General features: G+C 46.6%; 1 protein-coding gene across 1 annotated transcript in view; it reads right to left on the bottom strand.

Moving 5' to 3' along the window:
- The window catches only part of LOC137654716 (protein argonaute-2-like), a 91,798-nt gene that overhangs the window by 16,120 nt on the left and 60,700 nt on the right, over positions 1–14,978 (bottom strand). The window contains exon 13 of the mRNA XM_068388612.1: positions 9,006–9,206. Coding sequence (XP_068244713.1) covers positions 9,006–9,206 — 201 coding nt within the window. The remainder of the gene's footprint in view (positions 1–9,005; positions 9,207–14,978) is intronic.

Genomic DNA, 14,978 nt, shown 5'->3' with positions numbered 1-14,978 from the left:
CCTCACTGGGCATAGTAGCAGCTGGTCTGGGTCGTTTGTTACAGAACGGAGACTCGCGATCCTGAAAGAGTCGAACCGAGGATCCGGCACTCCAGGATTCTGAGTCTTGGCCACAAACTCAGGGACGAACCTGAACGTTACCTCCCCCCATCCCCTTGAATGGGCGATGTCGTACGAGAGACCATGAAGTTCACTAACTCGCTTGGCCGAGGCCAAGGCGAGTAGGAAAGCCGTCTTCCAAGACAGGTGGCGATCGGAGGCCTGGCGTAATGGCTCGAAGGGAGGTCTCTTGAGAGACCTGAGAACTCGAACCACGTTCCAAGGAGGGGGTCTCACTTCCGACTGGGGGCAGGTAAGCTCATAGCTACGTATGAGTAAAGAGAGTTCTAGCGATGAAGAAATATCCACGCCCTTCAATCTGAAGGCCAAGCTTAAGGCTGAGCGATAGCCTTTCACTGCCGAGACAGAAAGGCGCATTTCTTCTCGCAGATACACAAGGAAGTCCGCTATTGCTGGAATAGTGGCATCGAGTGGAGAGATACCCCTTCCACGACACCAACCACAAAAGACTCTCCACTTCGCTTGGTAGACTCCCTCAGAGGACCTTCGCAGGTGCCGAGACATTCTCACCGCAACCTGTTGCGAAAAGCCTCTCTCCGCGAGGAGACGCTGGATAGTCTCCAGGCGTGAAGCCGAAGCGAGGCTACGGCCCTGTGAGGGACACCGGAGTGGGGTTGTCTGAGAAGCTCGTGTCGTGGAGGAAGCTCCCTTGGGAGTTCCGTCAGGAGTTGCAGAAGGTCCGGAAACCATTCCGCGTGATGCCATAGCGGAGCTACTAGAGTCATGGAACAGTTGACCGATAGTCTGGTCCTGTTGAGCACCCTTCTCATCAGACAGAATGGTGGGAAGGCGTACACGTCGATGTTGTCCCACCGTTGCTGGAAAGCATCTTGCCAGAGTGCCTTGGGGTCCGGGACTGGTGAGCAGTACAGGGGCAGCTTGAAGTTCAAGGCTGTCGCGAACAAGTCCACCGTCGGGGAACCCCACAAAGTCAGGACTTTGTTGGCTATCTGAGGATCCAAAGACCACTCGGTACTCACTATCTGCGAAGCCCTGCTCAGACTGTCGGCGAGCACATTCCTCTTGCCAGGAATGAAGCGAGCTGATAGTGTTATCGAGTGGGTTTCGGTCCACCTCAGAGTCTCTACTGCAAGATGGGATAGCTGTTGTGAAAAAGTGCCTCCCTGCTTGTTGATATAAGCCACTACCGTGGTGTTGTCGCTCATCACCACCACGGAGTGACCCGCCAGGAACCGTTGGAACTGTTGAAGGGCCAGAACGACGGCCTTCAATTCTAGCAGGTTGATGTGTAGGCACTTTTCTGATTCTGACCAAAGGCCTGAGGCCCTCTGGTTCAGAACGTGCGCCCCCCACCCTTCTTTTGACGCGTCCGAAAACAGAGTCAATTCCGGGGGAAGGACGAGAAGACTCACTCCCTTTCGCAGGTTCTCGTCGGCCAGCCACCACCGCAAGTCCGTCTGTTCCAGAGACCCCATTGGGATCAGAGTGTCCGGGGAATCGGATCCTTGATTCCACCGGGACTTGAGCCGCCATTGAAGGGATCTCATCCTGAGGCGGCTGTTTGGAACCAGACGGGCCAGGGAGGATAGGTGGCCCAAGAGACGCAACCACGATTGGGCGGGGAGTTCTTTTCGCCTGAGGAAAGGTTCCGCCACCCTCCTCAGCCTTGCTATCCGGTCGTCTGATGGAAAGGCTTTGTGGAGATTGGTGTCTATTAGCATGCCTAGATAAACCAGTCGCTGGGACGGCTGCAGAGAGGACTTCTCGAGGTTTACCACGATCCCCAGATCCTGGCAAAGATCTAGAAGCCTGTCTCGGTGTCGAAGAAGGGTCGACTCCGAGTCTGCTAGGATCAGCCAATCGTCTAGGTAACGAAGGAGACGAATGCCGTTCCTGTGCGCCCAAGTCGAAATCAGGGTGAACACTCTGGTGAACACCTGAGGAGCTGTGGAGAGACCGAAACACAGCACCTTGAACTGGTAGATCTTGTTGTCTAGGCAGAATCTCAGGTACTTCCTGGAAGACGGATGGATTGGGATCTGGAAGTACGCGTCCTTTAGATCCAGTGTACACATGAAGTCTTGTGGTCTCACCGCAAGTCTGACTGTGTCTGCTGTCTCCATGCTGAACCGGGTTTGTTTGACAAACCTGTTCAGAGCCGAGAGATCGATGACGGGTCTCCAGTCTCCAGTAGCCTTCTTTACAAGAAAGAGTCGACTGAAGAAGCCTGGAGAGCCGTCCACGACCTCCTGGAGAGCACCCTTCTCGAACATGGTCTTGACTTCGGCCTGAAGGGCCAGCCCCTTTGCCGATCCCATGGCATAGGAGCTCAACGACACTGGATTCGCTGTCAGGGGAGGTTGAGATGACGTGAACGGGACGCGATAACCTTGGCCGATCACCGAGATCGTCCAAGCATCGGCCCCGAGATGTTGCCACCTGCGGACGCAACGCTGAAGGCATCCCCCCACAGGTGGACACGCAGGGGGACTGCCACCCCTAGGGCTTGCGGCCGCGGCCGCCACCCCTAGAAGTCTTGCCTCCCCTGGAGGACTTACCACCCCTCTTGACCTTGGCTGGAAAGGGCTGGGGCTTAGACACCACTTTCTTAGCTGCCGGTGCCTGTTTTGGAGCCTTACGAGGCTGTTGCTGCTGTTGTGGCGGGGCTGGAGGCTTATAGGGCCGAGTTGTAAGGGCCCTGTGGAGGAGGGAGTCCGTGCTGGATTTCCTCCACCTCTCAGCCGTTCGCTCCAAGTCTTGAGGCTCAAACAGGCTCTCCCCCAGGAGGGAGGCATGTCGGAGCCTACACACATCTACGGCGGGGACCTTCGGATGGAATCTCTCGGACACAGCATCGCGACGCTTCAACACCGAGTTGGCCCACAGGGTGGTAACCTGGTGCGCCAAGAACTCGATGGAGCGGGTGCCCGAGAGCAAGAAGGTCTCTAGGGCCTTCCTATTGGTCTCCTTGGACAAGTCCTCAGATCGCAATAGGATGCCCAGAGATCCTAACCAGAAGTCCAGCCACGAAGTGGCCTGCATGGCACACTTAGCGACCTTCTCGTGGTTAAGGATCTCTGCCGCCGAGAACGACACCTGCCGGGCAGAGAGTTTCTCCAAGGGAACTCCCTTCGCCAGCTCCTCCACAGAGTGATGGAGCGGAAGAGCGAGGTTGTGCTCACCCAGGATCTCGAAATACCTCCTCTGCTGAAGGCGAGGAGGAGGGATGAGTTTGTTCCCGGCAGTGGAACGACTGGAGGAGGCAAGAAGTGCGAGCTGAGCATTGGCCCTAGCTCTGGCACTCTTCAGCCCCCGAGACCAGGGCAGAGCTGCACTGGTCTTAGGGGCCTTCCGAACGTCGAACACTTCATCCAGAATTGTGTCTTTGCCTTCACGGGGGGGGATGACTGGATCCGTAAGACTGTTAAGTTGCCTTATCAGGCTTAGGACCTGCCAGAAGGCATGTTCGGACTCTTGCTGTTCTCCTCCCTGTGGGCTGGCAGCTAAGTCTCCTGCCCCAGGAATCTCTTCCTGGGGTGATACGTGGACATTCCCCTGGGTAGTCATGGGTTCCTGTCGAATCCTTGCAGAGGATTTAGGGATGGTCTTGGAATCCTTGGGCTCCCTCCTAGGAGGGATACAGGATCCCAACAACGAGGTTCGAGGGGCCCCTTCCTCACGAGACAATTCTCCTGCCTGAAGCGAAGTCTCCCCCCCTGGTGCCGGGGGGAAGACTACCGGTCCACTGGACTCACCTGAGGACGGAAAGGCCTCGTCCACGGGAGAAGGAGAGAGTACTCGTGCAGGAGAGGGGACCCTCGAGACCGACCTCTTGGGAACCAACTTCGCCCTGGGGGAAGTCACCACGAAGTCCACTCCTCTCTTTCTCTTCAGCGAAGGAGAGACAGCCGCTGGTTTGTTACCCTGGCCGGCGAGTGCTGGTTTCATAACCCTCACTAACGCCCGTGCCAGCGGACCAAACCAAGTCTGCTGCTCAAAGGACACAGAGTCCGAAATCCTCGCTAAGGTGAAAGGGATCGGGCGATCCTTTGGAGTGGACACGACGGTACCTGCCTGAAAAGAAGGTGGGGAAGAATGCTGTAATGACCTGTCCTCGTCCTGCAATACCAACCTGTGCTTGGATGGAGGTGATCCCGAGTGCCGTCTAGGAGCACGCGTCCCTGCTGCTACCACCGGCTGTGGAATTCGCCGCGAACTATGGTCGCGCGAGGGTGAACGGTCGCGCAAAGGCGAATGGTTGCGCGGGTGATCGCGCGGGCGTACAGGCGAGCGGTCGCGCGGGCGCGCAGGCGAGCGGTCGCGCGGGCGCGCAGGCGAGCGATCGCGCGGGCGCGCAGGCGAGCGATCACGCGGGCGCGCAGGCGAGTGGGCGTGAGGGTGGGCAGGTAAAGGAACACGTGTCCGAGGCGACGAACGCAAGCGATGGCGCGACGGCGAGGGATCGTGCTGCCGCGTAGGTGAAGAAGATCGCTGGCGATAATGATCACGTGATGGTAAGCGATGGCGAGCAGCATGTGAAGGTGAATGATTGCGCGCAAGAGGGCGGTCGTTCAGGGTTGAGCGATGAGGAGCAGCATGCGTAAGCGGGCGATCGTTCAGGGTTGTGCGATGGCGAGCAGCATGCGTAGGTGAATGATCGCGTGAAAGGGTGCGATGGTGATCAGCATCCGCAGGAAGGCGATCGTTCAGGGTTGTGCGATGAGGAGCAGCATGCGTAAGCGGGCGATCGTGCAGGGTTGTGCGATGGCGAGCAGCATGCGCAGGTGAATGATCGCGTGAAAGGGTGCGATGGTGATCAGCATCCGCAGGAGGGCGATCGTTCAGGGTATTGCGATGAGGAGCAGCATGCGAAAGCGGGCGATCGTGCAGGGTTGTGCGATGGCGAGCAGCATGCGTAAGCGGGCGATCGTGCAGGGATGTGCGATGGTGATCAGCATCCGCAGGAGGGCGATCGTTCAGGGTATTGCGATGAGGAGCAGCATGCGTAAGCGGGCGATCATGCAGGTTCGTGCGATGGCGGGCAGCATGTGAAGGTGATCGCTGGCGAACTGGTGATCGCTGGCGAGCTGGTGATCGCTGGCGAGCTGGTGATCGCTGGCGAGCTGGTGATCGCTGGCGAGCTGGTGATCGCTGGCGAGCTGGTGATCGCTGGCGAGCAGAAGGTCGACGCGTGTCCTGTGAGAGGATAGGTTCACGAGCAGGAACGGGAAGATCGCTGGCGCGTTGGCGAACATGTGTTTCTGACACACGATGGTGAGCAGGGAGTTCAGCAGGAACTAAAGGGTGGTCAGAGACCGCAGGGCGATGGTCCTCAAATGAGCGCTGACGCTCGGAAGAGAGCTGACGAGCAGGAGAGCGCTGGCGAGGGGGGCGAACCTCAGGAGAGAGCCGACGAGCAGGTGAGCGTCGGCGAGCAGGAGAGTCTTGGCGAGCAGGAGATCGCTGGCGAGCAGGAGAGCGCTTGTGCGCTGGCCCTGCTCGCGTAAGGGAAGAATCCCTTAGCCCCGAAGGGACCGTTGCCCGTCGGGTGACGAGTTCTCCAGAAGGCGAAGATCCGGCAGGAGATGGAGAGCGGTCCGCAGAGAGGTTCAAGGAGGGCGGAGTAGTCGGTTGAGGCTGACGAGGAGAGTCCCCCCCGGAGGACGAAGACCCAAAAAGGCGCCTCTTAGTCCCCCTGTAAGGGGAAGGGAGGCCCTTGTGGCGTAGAGGGCGGTGAGCCTTACGGCGGAGGCGGCCTCGGGGGAGATCGTCGGGACCATCGGTCCTCCGAAGGGGAGTCTCCTTCAAAACACTTCCCTCAGAAGGAAGCTGGGCAGCAGTCGAGACCGAAGGACTCACTTCCCCCTTCGAAGGATGCACGGAAGGAGGAGGAGAGCCTAGAGCACCATCACCAGCAACAGCACCTGCGTCGGAAGGCCCAGCCATGTCGGAGGCCTCTGTCACCACGACGTCGACAATAGACAGAGGGTCTACCTCCGCTACCACCGGCGACTGTTTAACAGCGGCCCCCAACGAGACAAGGTCAATAAGAGCGACCCTGGAGGGCAAGCCCTTAAGCCCCAGGGACGACCAAATCTGCAACAGATCATCACTGGATAAAGTATTATTATCAATAACCTCCCCCGGAGGAGGAGGGGGAACCGCCTCGCTATGGGAGGCGACGCCCTCTCCCCCCACCGAAGGTAGGGAAACAGAACAAGGGCCTGCGCTCCCACTCGGACGACTCTCCTTAGGAGGCGGACGAGGGGGAGCTTCGGAGGAGGTTTGGGCGGCGGAAGAAGAGTCCCGAGAACCTTCCTCCTTCAAGGCTAACCCCGGAGGAGAACGGTCTCTCTTGGACTTCTTCTTACGCCGACGGCCAAACCTCTCCCACTGGGAGGCAGACCACTCCCTACACTCACGGCACATGTTATCCTGGTCGCACCGTCGGCCCCGACATTGAGGGCAGAGGGTGTGAGGATCCGTACTCACGTCCGACATGAAAGTCCCACAAGGACGGCCGGCAACTCCAGGGCATGTCCGCATATTAAATAAAAGAAAATAACTGAAGGTCAACTTCCAACCAATCACACAAGCTGTAAAGAAAAAGAAGAAAATTAAAGGCTGTCAGCGAAGGCGATGAAAAGACACGTCTGATCACCGCCGAGCCAAAAGTGAAGTGAAGCAAGTCACCGGTGTGTGGAGGGGGGAGGGGTAGCAAGCTACCCTTCCCCACCCCCCGCTAACTAGCGCGGGGGTAATTAACCCTCGTTAAAAACTATTGGCTCGTCATTTCAGCTGCGCTAAAAGTAAACCCTTTGTAAATAGCGTGGTTTGTATTTCGGTTACGGAACAAATGTATGTTGCCGGAGTAATGTGAAGAGAATTCAGATATTTAATCAAGGAATAAAGTGCAATAATAAATTTTTAAGAGATAGATTTTATTACAATATATGAACAAGAGAACGTGAACTTGACTGTTGCCAAAAAATAAAAAAATAAGCACCATTTATATCGTACCACACATGGCATAATAAAGAAAATAAACACTCCGGTGTAAAACAGTTTAAATCCAAGTGTAAAGGAAACAAATTAAAAGACACTACTGGTGCGACATGACTGATGTTTATTTCATGTGTCGCAGGAAAGGGAAGTTTCGTGCCACTGCGAGGTTCAAGTTTATTCCCAGTGCCACTGGTGGGAATGTTAATTTCCAGTATCACTAGGAGGGAAAAGTTTATTTCCAGTACCACTAGGTGTGAATACTCATTCCCAGTGTCACTGAAATGGAAATATTATTTTCAGTGTCACCGGGAGGGAATGTTTATTTTCCGAGATATGGTGGTGATGTCAAGATACCCCAAAAGGTTATTTGAAAAGGCGTGCCTTCAAGCTCTCGGAAAGCAAATCACATGGTACACGCAAACTATGGGAGAAAACAAGAGGTAAAAATGAAAATTTGCATGAAAAAAAAACAAGACAGGAAGAAATGTTTGGAACAAACTAGAGGGTTAAAAGAGATGCAAAAAGAACAAGAGAGAGTAGGAAGTTAACACACCAAAACAATGCCTTTATGCTAAAGGCATATGAAAAACCATTCAGGAAAGCAGTAAGAAATATAGGAAACATTCTCCTACTTATCACCACATAATCCATTAATGCCTTTTCTACGACTCTTCCATTATCCACTCTTACCAATGTATACTTGTCATTAACTTTCTTTTTGAAAAAACTGCATCTTATTACCAGCTCTTGCTCAACACATATCTACCAGTCTCTCACCACTCTCATTTCCACCTGGTACGCCATACTTCCCAATGACACCTTCTACCTCTCCAGCAACCACTCTAGCATTTAAGTCACCCATGACAACTACATAATTCCTTCTACCCAGTCCTTCTACACACCTAGTTAATTCATTCCAGAACTCATTCCACTCTTCTTCACTTTTCTCACAACCTGGCCCATACGCACTGACAAAAGCCCAACATTCCCTACCCAACCTAACCCTTACCCACATTAACCTAGATGATATCTCATTCCATTCCACTACTTTACCTTTCATCCATTCACTCAGCAATAAAGCCACACCTTCTCTTGCTCTTCCCCTTTTAATCCCTGACACTCTACCAGACATTTCACCAAACATCACTTCACCTTTCCTTTTTTGTCTCACACAAAGCCAATATATCCATCCTTCTATTCCTAAACATACTTCCAATCTCACATCTTTTACTCTTTATCGTACTACATCCACGCACATTCAAATACCCCAAAACTAGAGTGCGGGGAGCAGTCACTCTCCCCCTAGCTCCACCTCTTTAATAATGATGATAATAATAATAATAATAATAATAATAATAATAATAATAATAATAATATATAATAATAATAATGCACAAAATTCTCTCTGCAATGGACCTATTGCCAGTGACAAAGAAAACCTATCTGAAATAGGTACAGGTTCTTGATTTGCGGACGTTGCACAACTCAAAGTATAAATTAGGATTTTGCCAAGAGCTGTGGGGTCCAGACTGTAAAATTGAACAAGCGCTCAAACACAGATAATTTAATAAGGAAACTAGATGAAAGTTAAACAGACAATTTGATAAGGAAACTAGATGAGAGTTAAACAGACAATTTGATAAGGAAACTAGATGAGAGTTAAACAAGACAATTTGATAAGCAAACAAGATGAGAGTTGTAGAGTGATAGTTATGGAAAGATCTTTGACACAGGGACTTATATAAATATGACAGCAATAAAAATAATGGGTTACGACTGGTACTGCACCAAGTCTTTATTTCTGCACCAGCTAGACTTAAAAAATAAGACTCGGTGGTTATACTATGATTACCTTTTCGCAAATAGAATCATTCAAACAAAAGGAACATCAAATGCTACAACGAATGACTATACTGTACCTTGTATGGTGTCTCTTCTGAACAACAATAAATGTAATGGCAGGCTCATAATCCTTCTGAAGTTCTGTGCAAGCCGCTCGCATTTCCTTCAACTCGAACGATAAAACTTCAAAGAACTGTGAATCGCTGACGCCGTCCCTATACATGATAATCCTTTCAGGTTTTCGTCTTGTAAAACTAAAGAAGGCCCTCAGAAGGTTTCTGAAACAAAAAAGCAAAAGCACGGTGACAGAACACATTAAGTCTTGGATGAGATATAACTAGAAACAAATAACAGTATAGTATAGCACAAGCAGATTTGATGATGGCAAGAACCATGTGAGTAATTACTAGTCTCTGTCTTCTAAGCTAAGTTAAAAGAATAAAGAAATAAAAAAGGTCTAAAATAAGATCAATATCACATGAAGATGCATGAAATTTGCACAATGAAATTGATTATCTTTATTCTGACCTTATGTTCATAATGCTGATCTCAAAGCTTATTACATGTCGACATCTACCGTAAACCCAATAAATTTCCTCTTCCTTTGTACCAGTTAACTGTACATAGCAGTGCATGGCATGAATTGCAAGTGGGACAGGTTGGACAACTAATTTGCTTTATAATTGGTCACAATTATATAGTAGTGTAGATCCTGTTGTCCCTTTAAATGAGAATCTAGTCAACATAATTGATAGGCATATCCCTTCTCATGTGCTAAGGTACCGAGCGAAGGACAAACTGTGGTTCAATGATGATTATGACGTGCTTATTTGGAGAAGCAGGAGGCCTATCATCTTTGGAAGGGTAGATCAGATTTGACCTGGAATAACTATTACTCAGCTTCGAGCTTTTACCAAGAGTGAGTTTATGCCTCAACTGAAAAGGAGTACAATTTAACCATAAAAGAAAGCCTTTCTGGTACAACTCAGGAACATAAATGGTGGTCTACCCTTAAACTGCACTCTTTAGTGTAGATGCAACAGTTCCTCCTTTACTTAAACCAGATGGCTCAGTCGCTCCCTGTCCAAAGGAAAAGGCAACCCTTTTGGCTGAAGTTTTTGACAGTAAACAGAGTAATGAAAAACTTGAAATTCCTCATTCCTGTTTTCCTGAGGCTAAACTAACTAGTTTACCTTTTCGATCTCGTGAAATTAAAGCTCTGTTGATGGACCTTGATGCTTATGGAGGTGTAGACCCAAATGGTATTTTTCCTTTGTTTTTTATAAAGACAGCAGATTTCTTAGCTCCAAAGTTATGTTTTTTTGCGCAAGTTAGCAAAAAGAGGAGCTTTTAGCACTTGTTGGAGAATTGGTAATGTTACTCCTCTATGTAAATGTGTTCGTGGTAGCTCAAGTCCCACTGATTACCGATCAATTTCCATAACTCCCATATTATCTAAAGTTTTTGAACACCTGGCAAAACGTCTTAATAGGTTTGCTGAAGGTAATCACCTATTCCCTAGTTTGCAATTTGGTTTTCATAAAGGCCTAGGAGCATGTGATGCCCTTCTTACAATCTCCAATGCTGTACAGAAATCCCTTGATTGTGGTCAGGAAGTTCGTATGATTGGCCTTGATTTTAGAGCTGCCTTTGACCTTGTGAATCATGAGGCCCTTGTTTTCAAACTCAAACAGTTGGGAGTGGGTGGGTAATTTCTTAGCATTATTATTGATTTTTTAAGTAATAGATCTCAAAGAGTTGTTGTTGATGGGCACCAAAGTGAGTGTAGGAATGTGCTATCCAGTGTTCCACAGGGTAGTGTTCTTGGCCCATTACTTTTCATACTATATACACATGACATGTGGTTTGGCCTAGAAAACAAGCGTGTTGAATATGCAGATGATGCTACTCTCTTTGTATCAATTCCATCCCCTGAATGTAGGTCTGGGGTTGGTGAATCCCTTAATAGAGATCTAGCTAAAATTAATGCATGGTGCAAATTATGGGGTATGAAGTTGAATCCTAACAAATCTCAAAGTATGATTGTGAGTAGGTCAAGGACGGTGGCTCCTCAACATCCGGATCCCAGTATAGATAATGTTTCTTTAAATTTGTATGACTTAAAATTTTAGGTGTGATTCTCAACAGCAAATTTACTTTTGAGAAACACATTAGGTCTGTGTCTTCTTCAATTGCGCAAAAAATTGGCTTATTTTCGGTGATCTATCTATTCTGAAGAAGTGTTTTAATTCTTTCATTCTACCTTGTTTTGAATATTGTTCTCCTGTCTGGTCTTCAGCTGCTGATTCTCATCTCAATTTGTTGGACAGAAACTTACAGTCTATTAAATTTTTTATTCCTGATCTAGATATTAATCTTTGGCACCATCGTTCAATTAGTTCATCATGCATGTTGCATAAGATTTTTCATAACTCTGACCATCCTTTACATTAAGATCTCCCTGGACAATTCTATCCAGTTCTAATACTAGGCAGGTAGTTAATTCTAACAGCCAGGCCTTCTCCATCCTGAGGCTCAATAGTACACAGCATTCTAGAAGTTTAATTCCAGCTGTTACCAAGTTGTGGAATGATCTTCCTAATCGGGTAGTTGAATCAGTAGAACTTCAAAAGTTCAAAGTTGGAGTAAATGTTTTTATGTTGGCCAGGCTGACATGAGTCTTTTTAGAGTTAATATATGACATATCTGTTATTGACATTGTTAATTGTTTATATAGGACATATCTGTTTTGACGTTGTTACTGTTTTTAGAATGATTTATTGTGAATTTGTTCTAATCATTTATATATTTCCTTCCCTCACTGGGCTATTTTTCCCTATTGGAACCCTTTGGCTTATAGCATCTTGCTTTTCCAACTAGGGTTGTAGCTTGGCTAGTAATAATAACAATAAATTAATTAATCCTTTACCGAGAGATAAGGTCTTAACAAAGATAGAAAAATTAGTAGGCTTTTTTTCACCTGTGACAAATTTAGTCTCATCTATGAAGAGATTCAGAAACTTTGGAGTATAAGTCATCCTAGAATTTTCAGAAGCAGCAGCATTAGTTAATAGAATAAAAACTATCAGAACTAACACAAGCTACCTTATTCAGATACTGAAAATGAAATGCTCTACCTCACCCAAGTCAATTTCTTCCCTCATATTTTCGAGATCTGGTAAATCCTCCATACTCAAAACTTATTACTCACATAATTCCCTGTAGCTGTACTAGACAATGAACTTTTTCAGAAACCGAGGTACAGACACCTACAATAATGACCCTAGAGAAAATTCCAGACGAGCTGGGGTCCAAGCCTACAACAGGCAAACTCCACTGGCCTTCAGAACAAGATGGAAGCATATTTAAAACTGTAGCTGAAACTTTCAAGGACTTAAAATCTGCATTTCCCATTCCAAAGGAACCATACAACATGCCACATTACTGATAAAAGTATAAAATGATTACTCCATGAATGCTTCTGTGGGAGGAGAGAATACTAGGTTACAGACTGCCAGCCTTTTCTTGGAATCCAGCCGTCACATTGAGCCGACTGTTTAACGCAATAACAAGACCTAAGTAACTTAAGTCAATAGGCTAGAGGAGAAGCTACAGATTCCATGATGTGCCGAGTACCAACAGAACCCTTACCGATTGATTGATTGATTGACTTAAAGTTTTCAGTCATCCTGATATCTAAGGTCATTGACGCCAATATCACTTAGTCTATATATATATAAAAAAATAAGAGAATATTCAATTAAAACCATAAAAATTTGATGTCATCACAAAAGTTAAATAGTTTTCAGAAGACCTGCTTCTGAAATAAATCTAAAAATGCCACTTGCATAGTAGGACACATCATGTCCAAGAATCTTGGCAAGGATGAACCTGCCACCCTCACCTCCAGCCTCAAACAAATATCTATTCCTTAAGTTATTATAATTGGGGCATTCGGTCAACAAATGCCTCACTGTTAGAGGTACCAAACAGTCATCACAATATGGGTGGTGTTGGCCCTTCAGCAGAAACTCGTGTCAACCGAGTGTGACCAATACAGAGACGACAAAGAGACTGGTATATTAGAGTTAGCCTAGGGTTTGGAACATGGAAAGTTGGGCTAGGACCACTGCCTTTGCCCGAATTCTCACAGATCTTTTTAGATTGCACAAACATACAAAATTTAACAAAAATCCTATGTAGCTCATTAGCATCATCCCCACTGTAATAAATTGACAGAGTCTTCCCTCTGGAATTTACCCTGAACTAAAAGTTAATTTCCCTTAAAAAATGGAATCTTCTGAGGGGTCAGTAACTAGAAGAACACATTTCTTCATCCCAGGAACAGTTAAGGAAGTACATTCCTTACAACTGTTATTCAAATCAAACTTTTGTCTGTCACAAGATAAAAAGAATGAAAATCATCTCCCAGAAATTAATTCCTTGAACAATCCACACAGGAAATCAAATTCAATCCAGAAGACATAACGTATTAATCTTTTTCTAATAATCCACTAAGAACACCAGTGTTTAACCGATGATCACTATGAGAGAACTGAATAGACGGAGATGGTACAGCATATCCATCAGCAATTACTTCTATATATAAATGCAATATCCCACTAAAGGGATGAGGCTATTACAAGGAATGAAAACATTTAATGTTTTAGTTTTAGGGTAGATCTCAACATTTAACAACAAGCTTTTAACCCTTTTACCCCCAATGGACGTACTGGTACGTTTCACAAAACTCATCCCTTTACCCCCTTGGTCGTACTGGTACGTCCTTGCAAAAAACTGCTATTTACATTTTTGTTTGCATATTTTTGATAACTTTATGAGAAACTTCAGGCATTTTCCAAAAGAATGAGACCAACCTGACCTCTCTATGACACAAATTAAGGCTGTTAAAGCAATTTAAAAATATATATATTGCAAAATGTGCTTGAAAAAAAAAACGCCTGGGGGGTTAAGGGTTGGAAAGTTCCAAATAGCCTGGGGGTATAAGGGTTAAAAAAAGCATTATAAAATCAGGGAGGTCATAGAAATAAAACTAAACCCCATTATTCTTCTCCAGCATAAATGCTTATTCAGCTTATTTCACCAATTTTATCCAAACAAAAAGTACTTCAGAAGCTCAATCTATCAAATAATACTAATACTATACAGTACATATGTACTGTATTAACATTTCACTTCTAAATATGGCCTTACCCAAAATGTTATGTTGGATTCATGATTATCCACATTTATGTTCCCCCAATCTTTGGTAAAAGTTTTAAATGGAATATATGTACCCAACCATTTTTAAATACATGCTCTCTCATCCTCCATAACTATCAAAACTGTATAAAATTCAGTCATGATTTATATGATCTCCAAATCGGATGAAAAAAATTTAACGTTGACAAGAAATAACTGAAACATGTTATTTTTATTAGTAAAATAAATTTTTGAATATACTTACCCGATAATCATGTAGCTGTCAACTCCGTTGCCCGACAGAATTCTATGGAGGGATACGCCAGCTATCACAATACTAGAAGGGGGTGTACTTACCAGCGCCACCTGTGGCCAGGTACTATAGTACTTCTTGTTGACACCTCCTCAATTTTTCCTCGGTCCACTGGTTCTCTATGGGGAGGAAGGGAGGGTCGATTAAATCATGATTATCGGGTAAGTATATTCAAAAATTTATTTTACTAATAAAAATAACATTTTTCAATATTAAACTTACCCGATAATCATGTAGCTGATTCACACCCAGGGGGGTGGGTGAAAAACCAGTGTACAAGACTAAAGGATAGCTAAGTATCCCGTATTTCATATAATCAGTTATCCACAATAACAATGAAATAATAAGTACCTGGTAAGGAAGTCGACTTGAACCGTTACTCTGCCTTTAATAAGATCGTCTTCCTTACTGAGCGCAGCGTTCCTCTTGGGAGGCTGAATCAACTCAAAGGTGCTAAAGTATACAGGGCTGCAACCCATACTAAAGGACCTCATCACAACCTTTAACCTCGGCGCTTCTCAAGAAAGAATTGACC

Source organism: Palaemon carinicauda, chromosome 15 (genome assembly GCF_036898095.1).
Source record: "Palaemon carinicauda isolate YSFRI2023 chromosome 15, ASM3689809v2, whole genome shotgun sequence".
In the NCBI taxonomy this organism is placed as follows: domain Eukaryota; kingdom Metazoa; phylum Arthropoda; class Malacostraca; order Decapoda; family Palaemonidae; genus Palaemon; species Palaemon carinicauda.
This window is presented reverse-complemented; position numbering and strand designations above follow the sequence as displayed.